General features: G+C 42.2%; 1 protein-coding gene across 1 annotated transcript in view; it reads left to right on the top strand.

Annotated features, from left to right (window-relative positions):
* LOC306940146 (patatin-like phospholipase domain-containing protein 7) overlaps window positions 1-23,126 on the top strand; it is an 85,219-nt gene extending 62,093 nt beyond the window's left edge. The window contains exons 27-35 of the mRNA XM_079525148.1: window positions 3,052-3,168; window positions 4,168-4,237; window positions 7,178-7,294; window positions 9,320-9,468; window positions 11,360-11,512; window positions 12,649-12,768; window positions 14,104-14,188; window positions 18,616-18,731; window positions 22,604-23,126. Coding sequence (XP_079381274.1) covers window positions 3,052-3,168; window positions 4,168-4,237; window positions 7,178-7,294; window positions 9,320-9,468; window positions 11,360-11,512; window positions 12,649-12,768; window positions 14,104-14,188; window positions 18,616-18,731; window positions 22,604-22,750 — 1,074 coding nt within the window. The 3' untranslated portion in view covers window positions 22,751-23,126. The remainder of the gene's footprint in view (window positions 1-3,051; window positions 3,169-4,167; window positions 4,238-7,177; window positions 7,295-9,319; window positions 9,469-11,359; window positions 11,513-12,648; window positions 12,769-14,103; window positions 14,189-18,615; window positions 18,732-22,603) is intronic.
* Window positions 23,127-23,404: the final 278 nt, after the last annotated feature.

The following is a 23,404-nucleotide window of genomic DNA, read 5'->3' as shown; positions in this document are numbered from 1 at the left end:
CATAAAAGAAAGTAAAGATAGTTAACAGCTTCCCATAGCTTAGTTTCCCATGGGTGAAATGATCTCCTTAAATGTATAACTCAGTGTATCCCACATTTCCTCGACAGCTCCACGTTGACTTTGTGGTCTGGAAGGTCCTTCATGATGTCTTTCAGTTCATCAGGTGTCCAGCGTTGCTGCACATGTACTGTTGCAGAATCTGTGTCTATTTCTGAGTGCTGTGCCCCAGTCCCCCGATGAGGATGAGGTTCTGGATATGGAATGAATGGAAATAGCTTCCTTGGACAAAGTGTCGCTGTGACAACTGCTCCCCCCTGTCCTTGATTGTTTTTGAGGGGTTCAGGTTGTTCATGGTTGTTGCTGTTGTCTGCGGGCTGTTCCTTGGGTGTAGTAACAGTCAGTTGTGTGTCTCCGCTGTGGTTTGGCTCCTTCTGCCTCATATTGTTGTAGTCATCAGGCGTAGTGTTGGCTTGTAGATCTGCTAATTTCACCACAAATCTGTCAAGTTGCTCTCGCAATAGCATCACTTCTTTCTGTTGGTTGTTGAGTTGTTGTTGCATATTTCTGTCAAGTTGTTCTTGCAGGTCATTGATTTGTCGCTCCACAAGTTGTTCTCGCAATAGCGTCATTTCTTTCTGTTGCTCCTTGAGTTCTCGCAGTAACGTCACTTCTTTCTGTTGGTCCTTGAGTTCTCGCAGTAACGTCACTTCTTTCTCCTGTTGGTCATTGAGTTCTCGCTTCAACTTCTTTCTGCTTTGTTTCGCTCCCATCTTAAGATTCTTTTTTATCAAGTATCCATCTATGGTGAAGATGAAATAATGATCCTGTTCGTGACGCCAAAATTGTAATGGCAGCTTTTGATATTACTATTAGTAAGTAAACATCATCAGGAAGAAGCAGGACTCAACCATCAGGATTCGAACTCCATTATTTTATTGTATATGTCATCACACCAGAGAGAGACTAGTGTCTCCCTCCAGAGCTTCCCCCAGCACCCCCCACACACATGTCCCACACATATTTTATACTTTCAGCAGTGTACAGAGTTTCAGGAGTAACAAGAGATGGTCCTGCCTTAAATGGACTCTATTCTATAGTTAACTCACACAGTTTGAAATAGGTTTACATGAGTCAGCAGTCTCTAATGAGTTGGTCAGTGAAGAACAGGTGGTAATTAGAGTGTTAAGTATCATCTACTAGTAGGCTACATTCAATGAATCAATACCATAGTGTTTATATGCATTTTTGCCACTACAGTTATGAACGTTTTAAGATTTTAGTTTTCGTCCGCTAAACAGGCAGGGAACATTTTCGATGACGTGTCACTGTTGTGCAACACCGAGGATTGGGCAACAAGCGCTCCTTACCTAGGCTGTGGAGCGATGCGATCGGTTTTGATATCATTAATCTCCGTCCCATTTATCAATCTCCGTCTGGGGCACTTGACCATGAACTTGAACTTGACGGTGATCTCCGTCTGGGGCCTCTAAACTGTTAACTATGAGCTAGGTATGAGTTCTTTAATATTAATTTTCATCTTTTAACCACACAATTAGTGCTGCCCGCGCTCGTATCCAAGGTGGCACCCTGAGCCTCCCCCTGATGGAGGGGAAAGGAACCGGTTGGAATAACGTGTTCCTTCCACACGCTACAGTACGTCCAACCGGGGAAACTCCCCCTCTGTCGGGTGCAAAGAAACGGCTTGGACTCCTCATGCATAGAAGGAAACATGAGGTCAGTCCGTTGCTCTCCCCATGGTTGGCGGAGGGAGTGTAGCGCCCAGAATTACATTAGATAATATTGACCCTGGGAGAAAAATGGGTTACAAAATCGTGGGATAACATTTTTGAGCTTAAATATGTGTAAATATGCAACTTTAGTTGGTGGTGGTGTTTATCTAATCTATAATGGCATGCCCAAAAGGGACACCAGGTTGAAAGTATTTAAGGCTTGAATAAATGAAACTTATACACATCATTTATACAAGCTGAGCTTGTAGATCTGCTATTTTTCTGTATGCGTAACAGGTGTGTTCACCCAAGTATAAATCACCCTTTACTGGCGTTACTGACCTTTACTGTGAACAACACATTTTGCTGTAGGAGATGACGTCGGTGTTTAAGAAGGTTCTAGACTTGACCTACCCAATCACCTCCATGTTCTCCATGTTCTCCTCATGCTGTAGGAGATGACGTCGGTGTTTAAGAAGGTTCTAGACTTGACCTACCCAATCACCTCCATGTTCTCCATGTTCTCCTCATGCTGTAGGAGATGACGTCGGTGTTTAAGAAGGTTCTAGACTTGACCTACCCAATCACCTCCATGTTCTCCATGTTCTCCTCATGCTGTAGGAGATGACGTCGGTGTTTAAGAAGGTTCTAGACTTGACCTACCCAATCACCTCCATGTTCTCCTCATGCTGTAGGAGATGACGTCGGTGTTTAAGAAGGTTCTAGACTTGACCTACCCAATCATCTCCATGTTCTCCATGTTCTCCTCATGCTGTAGGAGATGACGTCGGTGTTTAACACATTGAGAGCCCACGCAATACTGCCCAAAATCACTTTCAGAAAATCCATTCACATTTTTTATAATTCAGCTGACTGTGGAGACACATGCTGGAACTTTTTACTTTGAAATGTTTTATAGTTTCTGAGTTATTTAATTTAAACGCCAAATGCATTCTCAATGGCGAAAACACAAACTTTGGCACCACGTGTTAAAAAAAAAAAAAAAAAAAGTGTTTTGATTTTTCTGATTTTTTTTAATAAAAAAAATAATAATAATAATAATTAAAATATATATATATATATTTTTTTTGAAAGACGTCCACAGACGTCTTGGGCTATGCACGTGCGGTAATACCCAGGACGTCCACAGACGTTTTGGGCACAAAATGTGTTAAGAAGGTTCTAGACTTGACCTACCCAATCATCTCCATGTTCTCCATGGTCTCCTCATGCTGTAGGAGATGACGTCGGTGTTTAAGAAGGTTCTAGACTTGACCTACCCAATCATCTCCATGTTCTCCATGTTCTCCTCATGCTGTAGGAGATGACGTCGGTGTTTAAGAAGGTTCTAGACTTGACCTACCCAATCACCTCCATGTTCTCCGGCGCTGCCTTCAACTCCAGCATCAGCAACGTCTTCAAGAACAAACAGATTGAGGTGGGCGCCAGTGGGATAGGGTTGAAACTAGTGAAACTGCACATTTTCATAACTGATTAATCTGTTATTAAGATTTATGTAAATATCAAAGGAATACTTAGTTGGATATCAAATGAAGTTGCTGCTATAAACGATGTGTCAACATTTTAATTACTTTTTTTCTTTTTTTTGACAGTCAGCAATGGGTAAAACGCTATTTATTTTGTCTCTGTGACACATCTATGGGCCACAATCGGCATTAGAAGCTTTGCCATTGGTCGATTTGCCTGTCTACTTCCTGATTGGTTAGTCATTTCGACCAGTTTTTGTTTGTTTTTTTTCGACCAATGGCAAAGCTTCTAGGAACATCTTTGAATGCAGATTGTGGCCCCTAGATGTGTCACAGAGACTACATTGTTTTTGGGAGCATTTTACACATTGCTGGCTGTCTGAATACCAAAAAAAAGGTAATTAAAATTTTGACATAATATTGCTTATAGCAGCTTTAAAATTAGTTACAGTATGGTAAATGTTCACAAATTATTTGAACTGACCTTTAGAAAATTGTCCTGCAGTCAAAAACGTAACTTTAAATGGGAGTCTTTTGGGGCTTCGGTAAGATTAGTATGATGATTGAAGATGAATGATTTAGTGCTAGGCTGGCAAGTGATGATACACAAATATGGCATTTTACTTAAAGCTTTCATGTCCAAAGGAAAGGGTTTGTAACACTCAGACAATCCCTGCAGCACACCTGGAAGCTATTATCAGTAAAGTAACTTTTTGGCTCCTTCAAGTGCCTTGCTTAAAATCACCTTGAGTAGATGAAAGCATTACTCATTCACTCATTCCTTTTTTTCCCTGCCTGCCCTTCTTAAGAATGTTAAGATATTCATGCTACTCCTCTCTTGATATTTAGGCTGCCATCATCTCAGCGTTGGCAACATGACATTGCAAAATGTCTCTGTTCAGCAAAAGGAAATTGTTGTTGATTTTGTTGTGACGTGTTTTTGCACGCAGGACCTCTGGATCCCGTATTTCAACATTACTACTGACATCACTGCGTCTGCCATGAGAGTACACACAGACGGTAGGTACAAGAATGTTTTTTTATTAGTGATGGGAAATTAATCTGCAAACACATATCGGTATCGGACGATTTGAGTTTTTAGTAAACGAAAAACCTGGGGCGACAGGGCCTTCTCTGTGGCCGCCCCTACTCTCTGGAACGCTCTCCCCCAACACATCCAAGATGCCCCCTCACTTCCCACCTTCAAATCTGCACTGAAAACCCACCTGTTCACAATCGCATTTCCAAGCTGATGTGTTTTTAAAACTTGTTATATGCACTGTTTTATTGGTTTTATTCTTATAATTGTTTTTTCTAATAAAGTTGTCCTTTTTCTTGTTTCCCCCCTGGCCCCAACACATGTAAAGCGTCTTTGAGTGTCATGAAAAGCGCTATATAAATCCCAGATATTATTATTATTAGATTAATCGGCATGGGTTCGATTAATCAATCAGACCGATTAATTAATCGGTCCGATTAATCGGTCTGTCTGTACAGATAAACAAGCCCAAAGTAACAGCTTGAACAGATCTACAAGCTCACAATATTATATATAAAGGTATTAAAGTTAAATCTGACTTTCCTAAGCATGCAGTGCAGACATCCTGTTACATGTATTTTTCAGAATGGACAAAATTAGTATAATTTTTCAATACAGAATGAGTTCATAATCGACATCTGTAATATCGGTTATCGGCCATAACAGCAATTAATTATATCGGATATCGATATCGGCCAAAATGTCTCATCGGCACATCCCTATTTTTTATCGTCGTTAACCTGGAAACAATGATTCTCAACCTTTTCCAATTACCACCTACACCCGCAAATGCAGCACTTAATCTGACGTACTGTATGATGATGTATGATGATAATAGCACCGTTCACATCACACAAGTGTGATTTTTTGACTGGTGTAATAAACCACTCCTACAACTGGCTTTGTTAGTTTACGTGTCTGTCTGTTCGTACCAAAAAAATGAGCATGGTTGCTATGGTTACCCAGTTCACACGGGTGTGATTTCATTATTAATTAGTCTACGTGTCTGTTCGTACCAAAAAATGAGCATGGTGCATTGTGATTGGCCGGAATGAGACATTACGTCACTGACATTACGTCAGTGACCACAGCTGATCAGGTTATATAAGACCTATATAAGACGGGTGTGATTTTTTTTTTCTTTATACCTCTGTGGAGGTGCATAAAGTGTAATATGTGTGTCTCAGGTTCTCTGTGGAGGTATATAGTGTCATATGTGTGTCCCAGGTTCTCTGTGGAGGTATAAAGTGTCATATGTGTGTCCCAGGTTCTCTGTGGCGGTGCATAAAGTGTAATATGTGTGTCTCAGGTTCTCTGTGGAGGTATATAGTGTCATATGTGTGTCCCAGGTTCTCTGTGGCGGTGCATAAAGTGTAATATGTGTGTCTCAGGTTCTCTGTGGAGGTATATAGTGTCATATGTGTGTCCCAGGTTCTCTGTGGCGGTGCATAAAGTGTAATATGTGTGTCTCAGGTTCTCTGTGGAGGTATAAAGTGTCATATGTGTGTCCCAGGTTCTCTGTGGCGGTGCATAAAGTGTAATATGTGTGTCTCAGGTTCTCTGTGGAGGTATATAGTGTCATATGTGTGTCCCAGGTTCTCTGTGGCGGTGCATAAAGTGTAATATGTGTGTCTCAGGTTCTCTGTGGAGGTATAAAGTGTCATATGTGTGTCCCAGGTTCTCTGTGGCGGTGCATAAAGTGTAATATGTGTGTCTCAGGTTCTCTGTGGAGGTATATAGTGTCATATGTGTGTCCCAGGTTCTCTGTGGCGGTGCATAAAGTGTAATATGTGTGTCTCAGGTTCTCTGTGGAGGTACTGTATATAGTGTCATATGTGTGTCCCAGGTTCTCTGTGGAGGTATAAAGTGTCATATCTGTGTCCCAGGTTCTCTGTGGAGGTATATAGTGTCATATCTGTGTCCCAGGTTCTCTGTGGAGGTATATAGTGTCATATCTGTGTCCCAGGTTCTCTGTGGAGGTATAAAGTGTCATATCTGTGTCCCAGGTTCTCTGTGGAGGTATATATAAAGTGTAATATCTGTGTCCCAGGTTCTCTGTGGAGGTATAAAGTGTAATATTTGTGTCCCAGGTTCTCTGTGGAGGTATAAAGTGTAATATCTGTGTCCCAGGTTCTCTGTGGAGGTATAAAGTGTAATATGTGTGTCCCAGGTTCTCTGTGGAGGTATAAAGTGTAATATGTGTGTCCCAGGTTCTCTGTGGAGGTATAAAGTGTAATATGTGTGTCCCAGGTTCTCTAGGTATAAAGTGTAATATTTGTGTCCCAGGTTCTCTGTGGAGGTATAAAGTGTAATATGTGTGTCCCAGGTTCTCTGTGGAGGTATAAAGTGTAATATGTGTGTCCCAGGTTCTCTGTGGAGGTATAGAGTGTAATATCTGTAGGTTCTCTGTGGAGGTATAGAGTGTAATAGCTGTGTCCCAGGTTCTCTAGGTATAGAGTGTAATATCTGTGTCCCTGGTTCTCTGTGGAGGTATAACGTGTAATATGTGTGTCCCAGGTTCTCTAGGTATAAAGTGTAATATGTGTGTCCCAGGTTCTCTGTGGAGGTATAATAAAGTGTAATATGTGTGTCCCAGGTTCTCTGTGGAGGTATAACGTGTAATATGTGTGTCCCAGGTTCTCTGTGGAGGTATAATAAAGTGTAATATGTGTGTCCCAGGTTCTCTGTGGAGGTATACAGTGTAATATCTGTGTCCCAGGTTCTCTGTGGAGGTATAAAGTGTAATATTTGTGTCCCAGGTTCTCTGTGGAGGTATAAAGTGTAATATCTGTGTCCCAGGTTCTCTGTGGAGGTATAAAGTGTAATATTTGTGTCCCAGGTTCTCTGTGGAGGTATATAAAGTGTAATATCTGTGTCCCAGGTTCTCTGTGGAGGTATAAAGTGTAATATCTGTGTCCCAGGTTCTCTGTGGAGGTATGTGCGTGCCAGCATGTCTCTGTCTGGGTATCTCCCTCCGCTCTGTGACCCCAAAGACGGACACCTGCTGATGGACGGAGGCTACATCAACAACTTGCCAGGTTTCTCATTATTAGTTTTTTTTGCACGAGATCATCACGACTGAACCACTGCTTAATAAAGGCACACAATACTGTGTGTGTGTGTGTGTGTGTGTGTGTGTGTGTGTGTGTGTGTGTGTGTGTGTGTGTGTGTGTGTGTGTGTGTGTGTGTGTGTGTGTGTGTGTGTGTGTGTGTGTGTGTGTGTGTGTGTGTGTGTGTGTGTGTACAAGGTCGCCAGCTGTTAACCCATTTAGGACCGATTCTAAAAGAAATCTTTTAGTTTTCTGAAAACCCTATGTTTCTATGTCAGTGGTTCTCAACCTTTTTCATGTCAAGGACCCCCGGAATTATCTGTATTTGGCCGCCGACCCCCATCTGAAAATATGTAGTTCCAGGGACTCCCCCAGAAGCAAAGATTTGAGTTGAAAACGTACGCACTGAAAGAATACCCACATTTTCACGATTTTTCAAAAATAGCAGATCTACAAGCTCGTAGCATAATGCTTAAAACACCAATAGGGGTTCCCGTCCTGAATGGGTAAAATGAAAGTACAGTGCATGACCTGCAAAGACGCCTGCGTAAACCAGCGTGCATGGTTAGTGTTTGACGTCGTCAGACCACAGCAGCTCAGCCTATATACTGTACAAGGTGTGAAAATGCCTTCAGCCTCCCCGGTGCATTAGAGATATATGATTAGAGCGGATAATAGCAAGATCAACTGCGATACTCTAGTCACATCATACACATTCCTGGATATACTGTAGCCAAGACACCATGGTTGAGAACACCTCCAGTACCACAACCCAGTATCAACTATCCCTGCAATACATTGTCTCGGGAGAGTCCTGAGGATTCTGAGAGAGACGGAGAGAGAGATGAGTTTCAGTCTCAAAAGACCTATACGCTCCTTCCCTATCGCCTATATCTATGTTGTATTAGCAGCAGCTTTGACGATGAACCGCCACTCCTGGAAGGACTCAGGAGGACCCAGTCTCCCCAGACTCGGGTCTGGCTGTTCTGTGTGTTCGTGTGTGTGTGTGCGTGTGTGTGTGTGTGTGTGCGTGCGTGCGTGCGTGTGTGCGCGCGCAGATCCGACATGCAGGAACAACGGTCGGACATGCGCTGCTCCTGTGCTTGCGGTTATGGTTAGGTTAGGGTTTGAGGTAGGTTGTTATGGTTAGGTTAGGGTTTGAGGTAGGTTGTTATGGTTAGGTTAGGGTTTGAGGTAGGTTGTTATGGTTAGGTTAGGGTTTGAGGTAGGTTGTTATGGTTAGGTTAGGGTTTGAGGTAGGTTGTTATGGTTAGGTTAGGGTTTGAGGTAGGTTGTTATGGTTAGGTTAGGGTTTGAGGTAGGTTGTTATGGTTAGGTTAGGGTTTGAGGTATAGGTTGTCGGTCGAATGACACTCGGACCAATAGTATGTCGCGCATCTTTGGGAAGTCGGTATGGTCAGATGTTGTCCAAAATGTCTGTAAATCCGCAAATCCCCATATATGGAGTTTGAGGCTTTGTGCCGACTCGAAATTCAAAGAGAACCGTTTGCCTACAGTACACAGTCCACCAGGCCTTTGAAGCCTTGTCACACACTATCCCCTTTGGATTTGAATCCGATGAACGAGGAAAGCCAAAGGACAGTTCAAAATGCCAAGCAAGCCCCCATAGTCTTGTTGTTGTCATCCTGTTAGCGATAGCTAAAGTTGTGAGCTTGTAGATCTGCTATTTTCAGCATGCAACCAAGTGTAAAAGGACATACTGGATCTCTTGTCCACTAGTCCCTTCCTAACATTTTAGTCTAGTTTTTTTTTGTTGACAAAATCGACAGTATATTTAGTCATAGTTTTAGCCACCATAGCTTAGTTTTCATTTAGTTTTCGTCAGTGATAGTGGCAGTGGTAGTCGACGAACATTTTTCGTCATAGTTTTACTCGACGAAAACAACACTGACACACACACACAGGCACTCTTTTAGACTCCTGCAGGGCCACGCCTTCAACGATAAAAATAATAAAAGTTGGGCTCAATTCAGATATTCTCCCTCCTTCCAGCTGACGTAGCACGCTCCATGGGAGCCAAGGTGGTGGTCGCCATCGACGTGGGCAGCCAGGATGAAACCAACCTGACCAACTATGGTGACTCACTCTCAGGATGGTGGCTGCTATGGAAACGACTCAACCCCCTGGCTGAGAAAGTCAAGGTAAAGAGAGTGTGTGTGTGTGTGTGTGTGTGTGTGTGTGTGTGTGTGTGTGTGTGTGTGTGTGTGTGTGTGTGTGTGTGTGTGTGTGTGTGTGTGTGTGTGTGTGTGTGTGTGTGTGTGTGTGTGTGTGTGTGTGTGTGTGTGTGTGTGTGTGCGCGCACACTGTATATATGCTTATAAATATATTTATACAATGGTGGCCACAGAGAATTGTCACTCAGTATTCATTTTTGAGTGGTGTAAACCACTCCTACAACTGGCTTTGTTAGTCTGTGCAGAAAAAATGAGCATGGTTGTTGACCACTCCTACAACTGGCTTTGTTAGTCTGTGCAGAAAAAATGAGCATGGTTGCTATGTTCACCCTGTTCACCCGGGTGTGATTTCATTACGTCAGACATGATTTCATTACGTCAGACAGGCTATATAAGACCTTACACCACTCAGTTCACACGGGTGTGATTTTTTTAGGTATCTCTCTATTTTGAACTAAGGGCGGGTTAAAGGGATAGTTCAGATTTTTTTTAACTTAAGCTGTATGAAATGCTCTGGTTTTGGTCAATATTAAGTAGTTCCAGTCATTTTGTGGGGGGCACAGGGGGCCACGCAGTAAAAGTAAATTAATTCACAAAGCTAACGTAATTTGTATTGTTGACCTGTTTCTAAAATATTAGCGCAACTTTCGTTCAACTCTATCACATGGAACTATTTTTTGGGCGTAGTGATATGGACACAAAAACATAGTTCTGTGTGATAGAGGGGTCAAAACTGAACAAAAGTTGCACTAATATGTTAGAAATAGGTCAACAATACAAATTGCGTTAGTTTTGTGGATTAATTTACTTTTAATGCGTGGCCCAGTGCCCCCCACAAAATGACCGGAACTACTTAATATTTCACCAAAACCAGAGCAGAACTCCCACCAAGGGACTCGGGCAATCAATTAATACAGTTGCAACCACTATATTAATGTAAAGTATTTCATACAGCTTAAGTTAAAAAACTATGCCTTTAACATGTTTAGCCCATTAACTACAACAAGTTATGCATGTTAGATTACTGCAACATTTCCCCCAGCTTTGGCTTAGATACAATGTACAGCAGTTATATGGGTGAAGTTTATGCTAAACTGGTTGATGATAGCTATTAGCTATGCATTAGCCTATGCTAAGTGGAAGGTAATATTAACCAACCATATGTCCCAAGGGTTTAGTTGTCTCCTAGCAACATGATAATGTTTGCTATTTGCTATTTATATAGCACCTTTATCTAAGGCGCTTTACATAGATTGTGCGTTTCATTCACCCATTCACACACCCATTCACACACGCATTCATACAGCAATGGCAGCGGAAACCATGCAAGGCACCAACCAGCACATCAGGAGCAATTAGGGGTTCAGTGTCTTGCTCAAGGACACTTCGACACTAACTCTGGGGGAGCCCACAGGGTTCGAACTGGCAACCTTGCGCTTACTATCCAGCCACTCTACCCATGAGCCACCACCGTCCCTGCTAGGTTATGCTAGGTTGCATGCTGAAAATAGCAGATCTACAAGCTCACACTATGTCTGTATCTACCACGTGTCACAGACAAAGTCAGAGAGAGAAGGATGAGGCTGGCAGGGCACTGCGTCACGGTCACGCACCCAGAACTTGAGGCAAGTAAATTGACCCTATGGGAGCCAACCCAGGGCAAAGCCAGGAGGGGAAAGAAGCGTACCACCTATGTAGACGTGCTGCAACGCGACAGCTTGGCTGGCAACACTGCAGAGCTCAAGAACCTGATGTTAGATAGTAAATTGTGGAGGGCAGCGATCCAGGAATCCCGAGTTGGTGTTGGCTAGACCTCACTCTCGCAGCAACTAACTACTAACTAACTGTATCTATCTAGGTGCTGAACATGGCAGAGATACAGACACGGCTGGCCTACGTGTGCTGCGTCAGGCAACTGGAGTCGGTGAAGAGCAGCGACTACTGCGAATACATCAGACCTCCCATCGACAGATACCGCACTCTGGAGTTCGGCAAGTTCGATGAGATCCTTGTAAGTCACACACACAATGGCTGGTGGATGGATGGATGGGGTCTTAGCATTTTTTATTTATTTATTTTTTCAATTCTATTTCATTAACAATCAGTGTTCGTCGACTAAAACTAAGGCGAAAAATGTTCGTCGACTACCTTTTTCCACTGACGAGAACTACATGGAAACTAAATGGAGACTAAATATACTGACAATTTCGTCAACAAATAAAAACTAGACTAAAATGTTAGGAAGGGACTAGTGGACAAGAGATCCAGTATAAGTCATTTTACAATTAGTTGCATGCTGCGCTGCGACGTTGTGAGCTTGTAGATCGGCTATTTTCAGAAAGTGTAAAAACAGTCATTACTACGGCATCAAGGCCTGCCAAAATACATTTTAGTCGACTAAATCAATTGTAGATTTAGTCGACTAAAATCTTATATTTAGTCGACTAAAACTAGACTAACACTAAAACATTCCAGGTGACTAAAATGTGACTAAAACTAAATGAAAACAACACTGCCCCGCAGACCAAGCATTTGGTGACGGTGGCAACGGAAAAGGTCATGATTGCTTAATATAAATGCTTGTGGTAGGATTATTTTTTTGTTGGCTTCCTAGTGATTTCTTTCTTTCTTTTCTTTTTTGAGGGGCGCTAGCCCCTCCTATATTCAGCTATTAGTGTAGATTTTCGTCTTACACAAACATTAAATTCCCTTTTGACCAATGAATGGATAATTTACGTCATATGCAGATGAGCAAATCGGCAGTTTCTGTCCTACACAAAGTTCCCAATTCCCATTGATGATGTACGATGATAAGAGCGCCCCTCACTTTACACGGGTGTGATTTTTACAAGCATTATTATTGAGCAATCGCCTGCTATAATGCTTGTACAAGTCATTATTGAGCAATGGCCTGCTTGTACAAGTCATTATTGAGCAATCGCCTGCTATAATGCTTGTACAAGTCATTATTGAGCAATGGCCTGCTTGTACAAGTCATTATTGAGCAATGGCCTGCTTGTACAAGTCATTTCAGTGTATGACTTCTGAACAACCGCTGTCCCATTCATATCAGCTTGGTGGCGTATTTTAGCCAATATATGTACAATTATGCTTGACACTGACACAGCATGTGTGTGTGTGATCCAGGAAGTGGGCTACCAGCATGGCAAGACCGTGTTTGATGTGTGGGGTCGCAACGGTGTGGTGGAGAAGATGTTGAAGGACAGACACCAGGAGGAGTTCCACAAAACGCAGAGCAACAATAATGTAAGCATGGAAGGCAGTGGCGAGTGCACAGATAGACACTAGGTGGCGCTAGAGCACCTGCCCTTCTTTGCCCTCTGGACAGCAATGTGCCCTTTTGAAAAACTCGGGATTTGGTATTTGGGAGAAAAAATAAGAGATAAATGTATTTTTTTCTAAATCTGATAACGTGGAAGCGGATGGAGCCAGAATTTTCACTTTCGGTTAATGGTAACACAATGAAATTATATATTTCCCTGGCTGGGTCTGTCCGAGCACGAAAATTGCATTTGGTTGGTTTTCGCAATGGTCAATACCAGCCATAATGCAGCATGAACAAGTTTATTATCGATTTATTATCCAATTACATTTCTAAATATTCCTTCTTGCTATAAGCTGTATGTATTGATCTACTGCTACACAATCCAATTATTCTTTTTTCTTTTTCTTATTGAGTGGTGCAACCACTCCTATTGACAGCTATGTGTGTCCCTGGCTGGGTCCCTGGTGCGTTATTATGTATCCCACCAACGTTCTAGGAAAGCCCTGCTGTGATTGGCCAGTAGTCGTTGTGATTGACAGTCATTAGTCCTACAACTACAACCTATCTCAAACCCTCGCCCTAAACCTGACCTCCCACGGGGCAGCACACCTAAACCTAACCTTAACCCATGTCTAACCAATGACTAGTCTAAACTAAGTATGCACCCCCCTAAACCTAACCCGAACGGCCTAACCTCAGTAAAACTATGCCTTCCCGGGAGCCAATCAGACACATGGTGAGGCGGGTCTACCCTAGAACGTTGGTGGGATTCATAATCACACGTCCCTGGCGGGGTCTGTCGGAGCACGGAAATAGTGTTTGGTTGGTTTTCACCACCAAGTGTCACTGTTGCGCAGCCTAACACACACACGCACATATTGATACATTCTGGATGTTTCCCGGGGACTCCCTGGGGACCCCCACACGGAGTTGCACCACTCACTTAACACGGGTGTGATTTTAATTGCTGCCTGACTCCAGAAGAACAGGGAGAAGTATAGGGAGGACATACAGACAGTTGGAAGACAGTATGAATACCCATGACCAAGACCATATAAATACCCCTAATCACAAGGAAATAATTGGAAAGAGAGAGAGGGAGGGGGGAGAGAGAAAGTGAACATGAAGACACTAATTGCAAAGTGAAGGAAATGATAGTGGAGATAAGACAATGCCTGTTAAGGAAACAGCTGCATAAGAGAGATGTGGTTACAGATTGGAGTTTATAACCTTTTGCAGGGATTTGATGCAGCATCAGATGTACAGTATATGAAAAAAATGTCCAGCATACCTTAATCATGTTAATGTGTGTGCAGGTGATAACATGTCCCAACGCTTCGTTCACTGATCTAGCAGAGATTGTGGCCCGCATTGAGCCTGCCAAACCTACCTTAGTGGATGGTAAGACACACACACACACACACACACACACAGTTTAACAATTTATTTATGTCCACACACACACACACAGGGAAAGCATGCAGGAACACAAATATTTTAGGTGCAGTAAAGGTTACATTCACAAACTCATGCGTCCTCATGATACAACACACATGTCACTCAGCACTCCATGGGCACAAGCAGTGGCAGCTCCGCCATATAGGGCAGCAGAGATGGCACACTTTGCCAGCCTTTCTGCCTCGTCTTTGGCCGCGGGCATCCCAAGTTGTCGAAGCCCTCCGACAACCAGTCTGTGGGTACAGTATGTCCTAGGATGGATCGCCATAGGAAACAAAGTTCTTAGAGGGGCCGTCAGGTAGCGTTGGCTGTTGGTAGATTCCACTGGTGAATAGTGCCTTCTTGTCTATGCAAGTTACACAGTCCACAGAAGTTGAAAATGCATCCATGCACCTACTACATTGACGATGGTGCTTACAACGGAGCAGTTTTACGTCATGCCCAGGGCACGCACGCACACACACACACACACACACACACACACACACACACACACACACACACATATATACATACACACACACACACACACACACACACACACACACACACACACACACACACACACACACAGTTTACACTCACAGTTTACAGACATTATTACTATCCTTCACACTGAATCACCCCTCATCAAAATAGTGAAATATGTTATATAGTATGGGTTGAAATATGGGTCCACTGTATTTAAAGTAAGTAGACTGATGTGAATTGGCTCCAGTTTTAATATCCGGGTGTGCCAATGTGCTACGCTTTATTCCTTTATTCCCTCCGGGGATCAATAAAGGTTTATCTTATCTATCTTAATAGGGAAGTATAAACTGTTACAATGGCTGGCTGTTTCCTTCTGTTCACCGGCCAGCCATCGGTCTCATAGCTGGGGTAGATAATATTTATATTGAGCTAATTTACCTGGATCCATTTCTACTACCACACACATGCACGCTCGCTCGCACACACACACACACACACACACACACACACACACACACACACACACACACACACACACACACACACATTTCAATTTCTTTATTTGAGTCCACATTTATAAAATACATTATCAAGGGCACAAATATTTTCAGTTGCTTCTGATATCCCACGCACTCAAAACATAAGGTGCTTTGAGTCCAAACAAGCCCTAAATGTACAGAATATAGGCAACACATGAACTTAATCACAGCCAACATTGGTCACTTCAGTCTGTCATATTACCAACATTAAATCATGGGTACAAAAAGCACCTTCTCCTCCAAATAGACCGACTGCCTATAATGGAGGAGATTGAACAGTATGTTGCAAGCTGCTTTGCCTTACACTTGGACAACCCTACACACACACACACACACACACACGCACGCGCACGCGCGCGCGCAAACATTGTGGAATTGCCCATTCCACCTTGTAATTTCAAGTGTCCTGAGGATTAGGTGGTTGGAGAAAAAAATACATTATATATGGAAAATGACAATCTATGGAAATCACATCGGCAAATTGTGTCGAAGGCGAACGTCCGTAATGATTGAATGACCGTGTCCATGTGGCCGCTTGTGCATTCGTGCGATATGTTGGGGAAAACGGAAGAGTAACTCTTTTGTCTTTGAGTGACTGTAGTACGTACGAGAGGGATGTTATAGCATTGCTGTGCGGAAACCCCTCGTTACAAAGACAAATGCACATTTAAAGATTGTGCCGTGATTTGTGTACTTTTTCTATTTTGCACGTGTCTATGGAGTTAACATTACTCTAATAGAACCCCAGGTGTCTTTACAATATTCAAATATTTCTTCCCTGTGTATTTTTGGTTTCTTCCTGAAAGCTGAAAGCCTTTGAGTCAAAAGGCCCAATCGAAATAACACCATTTTAGTGACATCACAACTCTAACCCCTCCCACATTATCATACAACAACGGGTGTGGGTGAGGTTTAAGTTCAGGTGGGTGGTGCTAAGGTGAAAACCAGGCATACTTAATGAACTGGTGTTCAGTGTTGCAAAACCCATAGCAACTGGTCTACAGAGAGAAGTGGAAAAACGCAATATGCCCCATATTCCCATCATGACATTTACTTGACGATTAATTGTCAAACAAATACTTGCCATTAACATTAATCTTTTAGTCGTGTTTATGGCATTGAACATTGGAACGTATATAGATAATATAGGTAACATCTTTGTGTCTTTTAAGGGTGCGTAAGTACTTTTACGTAAGTACAATTTTGAGGTATTTCTACTTTACTTGAGTACCCCCCGCCCCCCAGAAGCAAAGATTTGAGTTCTAAACGTTCGCTCTGAAAGAATATATACTCAAAGATGTGTGCCGCAATTGTGTGCCATTTTCGCAATTTTTCAAAAATAGCAGACCTACAAGCTCTTAGCGCCGCGCTACGAGCTTGTAGGTCTGATATTTTTCAATAGCTAAAGTATAACAGAATGCTTAAATCACCAAAAGGGGTTCCCGTACAGAATGGGTTAAAAATGTCAGAATCGATAAAATACATCAACGAGAGTAAATCATAGGCTAGTGCAACGTCATTGTTCAGGTTAATTTATTTGTTTGTCCCCGAAGGGCCGTTTGGTGTAGGCCTTACAGCGAAGCATAACAGGCAGACAACATGAATCACATAATTGTGAGGGTCGTATGCGGCCTGAACCTCGGCTGAAATCCCAATTTAAATTATGGACAGACGCAGACACTGAAACATTATTGGAAATACATTCACATGCTCATAGAAAGTCATTAAGAGGCCTTTGCAGAATCTCATTCCTGCTCAAAATATAACTCCAGGCTCCAGAAACAATTTATTTTTAAAATGACATTTGGAGCCAATGTTTAGTTGCCACCTTATTGTCGAAATGTGTTTCAGGCTTTTCAATCACTTGAATGAGAATGAATGCAAATGGAAATCAACACAATGGCCACAATACAATTTGATGAAAATTGCATTTTTAGTCCACTTCAGGTTTTGGGATTTAAAGGGACTGTGACAATGTATGTAATTTTTCACATTATTATTATTTTTTAGGTCAATTCAATTTCTGAGGTCAATTGCACCCAAAAATCCTGAACTTTTAACATTCAGTAGATTAGTTTAGCCTCGGAAACCCAGACGTTTTTATTTCCAGGGAGAAAGAAAGTCTGGGACCGAGACCACTTCAATTCGTCATAGAGTAGCGCAAACGTCGATCACTCTCTGATGATTTCTGATCGTCTGCACCTTTTGTTAAATTGACGCACACACGTACACACACGCATACACACACGTACACACACACACACGCTCCCCGGGAGCTGCCTATGCCATAGAAAGCATAGGTGGACCCCAGGCTAGTAGATTAGTGGTCTGGGGTCTTCTGGCTCAAAACACATGCTCTGATTTTCCTGTGGATTGTGATGTAAGAGTCCACAAATCCCATATATGACATTACAATTTGCCAGCAGATGTCACTGTTGAGGCCTGTTTGCCTTACCACAGAAAATCCACTGTGAATGTTCAAAGTTCAGGTTGTGTGGGTGTGAGGAAAAAAACCGAAAAATAAATAAATTAATGTCATGAAACCTTTAAAAGCTTGGATATTATGGATATACAGTGTTTGTGAGTTTGTAGCAGGGGTGGTTGTATTCAGTGGTGGAAAAAGTACTCCGTTGTTTTACTTAAGTAAAAGTACCGATACTGCAATTTAGAACTACTTTGTTACAAGTACAAGTACGGAATTGAAAATGTACTTAGTAAAAGTACAAAAGTATCGGCATCAAAATGTACTTAAAGTATTAAAAGTGTTGCGTTGCGACGCATTGTGAGCTTGTAGATCTGTTATTTTCAAATGTTCGAAATGTATAGGGTTGAAGTGGTTAATGTATGTTTTCTAATCAAAATTAAAATCTCCAAAGTAACTAGTAACTAAAGTTTTCAAACGATTGTAGTGGAGTAAAAGTACAAATTTTGGCTCCGAGATGTCGTGGAGTAGATGTAAAAGTACTGGAAATTGGAAATACTCAAGTAAAGTACAAATACCTCAAAATTGTACTTAAGTACAGTACTTAAGTAAAAGTACTTAGTTACTTTCCACCACTGGTTGCACTCAACAATCCTTCTCTCTCTACCTTCTTCCTCCTTGCTTATATCTCGCCGCATAATCACCCTGTTCGGCTTCTTCTTCCCACTTTCTTGCACCCCTCGTGGGACTTGACCCACTCGCTCACTCCTCCACCTGCACACCTATTATCCTATACCTACCTACCTACCTACCTACCGCCATTCCTTCATCTCTCCTGCTCTCTCTCTCTCCACCCTTCACTGCTGCTTCCGCCATCTCTCCCCCTGCTCCACTCCTCCACCCTCCTGGCCCTCCTCCTCCACCACCACCACCACCAGAGGAGTCAGACTACCACACTGACTATGAGGAGGAGGCGGTGGAGAGCGCTCTGTCTGACATGGAGCAGTACGGTCACTATGGAGAACACACTGAAGGAGAGGACACGGCTGACACGGTGCGGTGAATATATGTCCACTCAATGGGGGCTTTTAAACGGGTGCACTGTCTCAAACTACCTTTACCCAATGGTTCCCAAAACATTGGCTCGACTCGGGACACATTTGTGGGTCGGGGGACACATTTCTTTTTTCTATGGCTCCCTTTTATTTTTTATTTCCTACATTTCGTTTTTAATTATTACCATTTCAAAACATTAAAAAAGAAGTTCCCCCCTCAAGAATTATTGAAAAAACTAATTTAATGAAGAAATCCAAGAAAATTAGAAAACAAATGTTTTAAGTAGTAGTGAAAAGAGCCGATCTACAAGCTCATAACGTGGCGCGAAGCGATGCATTGTGAGCTTGTAGATCTGCTACTCTCACAAATGCAGTTTTACAAATGCCTTCCAAATCCTAACCTAAGTTTTCAGAGAACATTCAAAATTATATAGAAAAATTTACAAATTTAAAAAGTTGCTATGTATCAATATCTAAAATGACACAGATGCGTAGTACTTCAACTTCAACTTCAAATAACTTTATTTTTCCTTTCGGAAACTTCTTTTGTGCAGTGGTAAAAGACAACAAGAAAACACAATAGAAAACAATTAAGAAAACACAATACATACATACATACAGTTACTATATAAAAAGACTATGAAAACTACTTTAAAAAAAAACTACTGCTTAAAAGCATAATATAAGCATAATATTAAAATCAATTCTATGTACTAATCTGATATACTACAGTGAAATGAAATGAAATTAAATGAAATGAAATCTATATTTACCCAGGGTATCTGGGCTAAGCTCAAGAACTTGTTTCCAGCCAGGCCCTGCTCATAGAACACATTTCATCGTAGTGGTTCAATGCCTTGTTCAAGGGCACTTCAGCGGTGGTAATTTTAACGTGTCGGACGGCTGATTCGAACTAGGAACCTTCCGGTATCAAGACCGCGCCGCTATCCGTTCGGCCATCGCTGCCTATGCAACCTGTGTGTTCACTATAGTCCTAGTAGTAGTACAGCACTATAATTACATTCCTTGTCAGCCAACATTGTTATCAAACAATAGTTCAAGTGCAAGGTTCCAAGACGCAGTGCTCCGACAGTAGATTTAATATGAATGCACGACCGCCAGCTAGTTCAACAACGTGACCCTTTGTTAATGAGATGAGCTTGCAACAACAAGCTGAATAATATAACCTTGGGATAAACGGGACCACAGTTTTGCAAATTATATTAGGATTTCAGTCATTTGTAATGCATGTGGTTAATGAGGAAAATTCGCTTTTTGTGCTAGATCACTGTCTGCAGCAATATCAGACCCTTGAAGCTGAATAATTATTATTCAGCTTCAAGGTAGCATTTGCCATTAATATGTTATATTCTTTTCTGTGTGTGTGTGTGCGTGTGTGCGTGCGTGCGTGCGTGCGTGCGTGCGCGCCCAAACTAGACATCGAAATTCTCATTTCGGTCTAGGGCATTCACTTCTAGTCATTTTTACTAGTTGACTAGTTGCCTAGTTTACTAGTCGACTAGTTGTTTAACTACCTATTATGTAAAAAATAAAATAAATTAAATTTATTTTTTAAATTTTTCCTTTTTTTGGGGGGGGAAATACATATTTGTACATTGAAAAACTGTGTACATGGTGACTAACTATAATCTACCTGATCTTGAGGCCTACAAAATCGGGAAAAAAATTAAAAATAAAATAAACTTTTTTTTCTTATTAACTAGTCAACTAGTACCAACAAGGTCGACTAGTGGATTTACTAGTCGACTAGTAAACTAGTCGACTAGTTGGTTAATGCCCTATTTCGGTCTCGAGCTAAAATGTTTGGGAACCACTGGTTTAGAGGCCCCTCAATGTGTGATAAAATTGTGCGGTAGATCAGATGCTGCATTTATTTGTAAAACAAGCCCCTTCCGCAAACTTTGGAATGTAATCATTGACAATCTTAAAGGGACACTTACTTCACCCTTTACGCAAAAAAATATATGTTAATGACGTTTAGAAGATTTAGAATTTGTGTGTGTAATATCATATGTGGTTTTAGATTTTAGCAGTGTCCAAGGTGTCACAGACACTTCCTTCCTGGACTACAATTCCCAGAATGCTTTGGTGCACTGCTCCTCCTTGTGGATAGGGGGAGGGCTGTCTTACTGAGACAACAATGTAGTCCGGGAAGGAAGTGAGACCAGTGTCTGTGACGACATGGACACTAAAATATCTAAAACCACATATTACACACATAAAGACCCCCAGGAAAGTCTTCTAAACGTCATTAACGTATATTTTGTGTCCCTTTTAATGGATACGACATCTGAACGATACAGGACACCAGAGATAATGTGTACCGACTTGTGTGAGTTTTGGACAAAGTCCGAAGGAGTAGCAGCAAAACCTTTGCTAATAGAAACAAATGCAAAACCTTAGAAAATCAGTGGGAATTTAAATAATAAGTAAACAGCATTGTGTGACCTACAATTCTGGGGAAAAAGCATAAAGCTGCCTGATGTAGCACAACTTGAGGTTAGTGTGACCAGACAGTCTAACATAAAGCTGCCTGATGTAGCACAACTTGAGGCTAGTGTGACCAGACAGTCTAATCCATTCTAGCTTTCATCACAGGGTTGTGTGGACAAAGTGCTCTATAAATAACATTCATAAATCAATGTGCAGGTGTTAAGAGGTGCGTTGATCGTTTTTTTATTTTTTATTATTTGTTTTATCCCACAATTTTGTAACCCATTTTTTCACCCAGTGTCAATTATCTAATGTAATCCTGGGCGCTACACTTCCTCTGCCAACCTGGGGCTGGGCAGCGGACTGACCTCATGCTCCCTTCTATGCATGAGGAGTCCAAGCTGCTTCTTTTCACCTGACAGGGGAGAGTTTCCCCAGGCCGGACGTACTGTAGTGCGTGGAAGGAACACGTTATTCCGACCGGCTCCGATCGTGAGGCGAGTGCGCCAAAAACACAGAAGAAGAGACCACTTCCGCCTGACCCGGAAGTGATAGTCCTCCATATTTGAGCCACATCCTCATTCTAGGCTGTCGTGTGTCGACGCGCGACGGATTAACTATTTTAACGCGATTAAAGTTTAGAGTTTTATAAGGTCCCAAAGATCATAATTGGTCACATTTTGAGGAGAAAACAGACTATTAAGCGTGCGGCTGTGTGCGCGTCAGATCGGGATGTAGGTGTTTCTACCATGAGAGTACAAAAATATAATAATAATAATAAAAATAATGCTGGATTAATGCTTATCAATCAAATCTCGTGATTGGCACCGTTGGATACAATAGCTATACACGGGATTATCTCGTAATGGCACAGAAAAAGTTAGGCCTATGGTCTAAAGTTAGGCCTATGGTCTAAAGTTAGGCCTATGGTCGAACCTGACAACAAGGCATTAAATACGTTGCTATTAATGCATTTAGACCTGAGGACGACTTCTAAATCCTGACAGTTTTCAGAAAAACCCTATGTTTGTATGTCAGTGGTTCTCCCCCAAAATTGGCCAAAAATGATATGGAAATTGGCCTCCGACCCCCATCTCAAAATATGTTGTTCCAGGGAACCCACAGAAGCAAAGATTTAAGTTAAAAATGTTCGCTCTGAAAGAATATATATTCAAAGATTTGCGCCGCATTTTCACGATTTTTCAAAAAATAGCAGACCTACAAGCTCATAGTGCGGCACTCGGTGCCGCGCTATGAGCTTGTAGAGCTTGTCGGGCGGGAACCAAAAGGGGTTCCCGCCCGAAATGGGTTAATAATACCCATGCATGCCCTTCAGTTGTAAACAATGTATTGTGCATTGTTTGCCAAACGCACCATTGCAACTCTTCTTCAATGTTGCCCTGCCTGTCACACTCAGGATGAAGAGCTGGAGATGAGAAGACGGAAGCAGCACATTTCTTCTCCGAGTAGCAGCGATGGGAGCAACCCCTTCGCCTCCTCGGGTGCCCCTCGTGCTCGGTTGAACTTGGCCTCTCCCTCACCCGAAGTCCAGGAAAACGAGTGAAGGATCCACCTCCTCGGCCTGCGATTGAAACTAAAACCCACTGAAGATGTCCGAATTGTGCTGTCTCAGCTCAGCCTGTCCAGGTTGACAACACACCAGTCGGTGCCATATGTGCACTTTTCATCCCACCATTTTAGCCTGTCGAGTTGACACAAGTAAAATGCCTTCCAGGAAAATACAGTCAGCCAGGGTAAATGGTAAAAGGTGCATTGGCATTTATTATAGCGCCTTTATCCGAGGCACTTTACAATGATTGTGCAATACATTTACAAAAGTAGGGGGCTCGCAACTCACTTTGTATGCTCCAGACAATTTGTATTTACGAACACAGCAGGGCAGGACATGTCCTGCCTTGCTGTGTTCGTGAATACTGCCTGTGAACGCAATGTTTTTATTCACGAACACAGTAGGCAGGACAACACAGCAGGCATGGACATGTCCTGCCTGCTGTGTTGTGTTCGTGAATACAAATTGTCTGGAGTGAGTTGTGAGCCCCTACTTATCTGTTTAACAATTTGGTTCAGCACCAAGACCGGAGGATGTGCGTTTTATCTCATTCTGTGCATTACATTTACCCATTCACACACACCGGGAGCAATTTGGGGGTTCAATGTCTTGCTCAAGGACACTTCGACACTTTTAACTCTGGGGCAG

Source organism: Electrona antarctica (assembly GCF_951216825.1).
Source record: "Electrona antarctica genome assembly, chromosome: 16".
Taxonomy (NCBI): domain Eukaryota; kingdom Metazoa; phylum Chordata; class Actinopteri; order Myctophiformes; family Myctophidae; genus Electrona; species Electrona antarctica.
The sequence above is the reverse complement of the archived record's forward strand: the minus strand, read 5'-3'. Positions and strand labels throughout refer to the sequence as shown.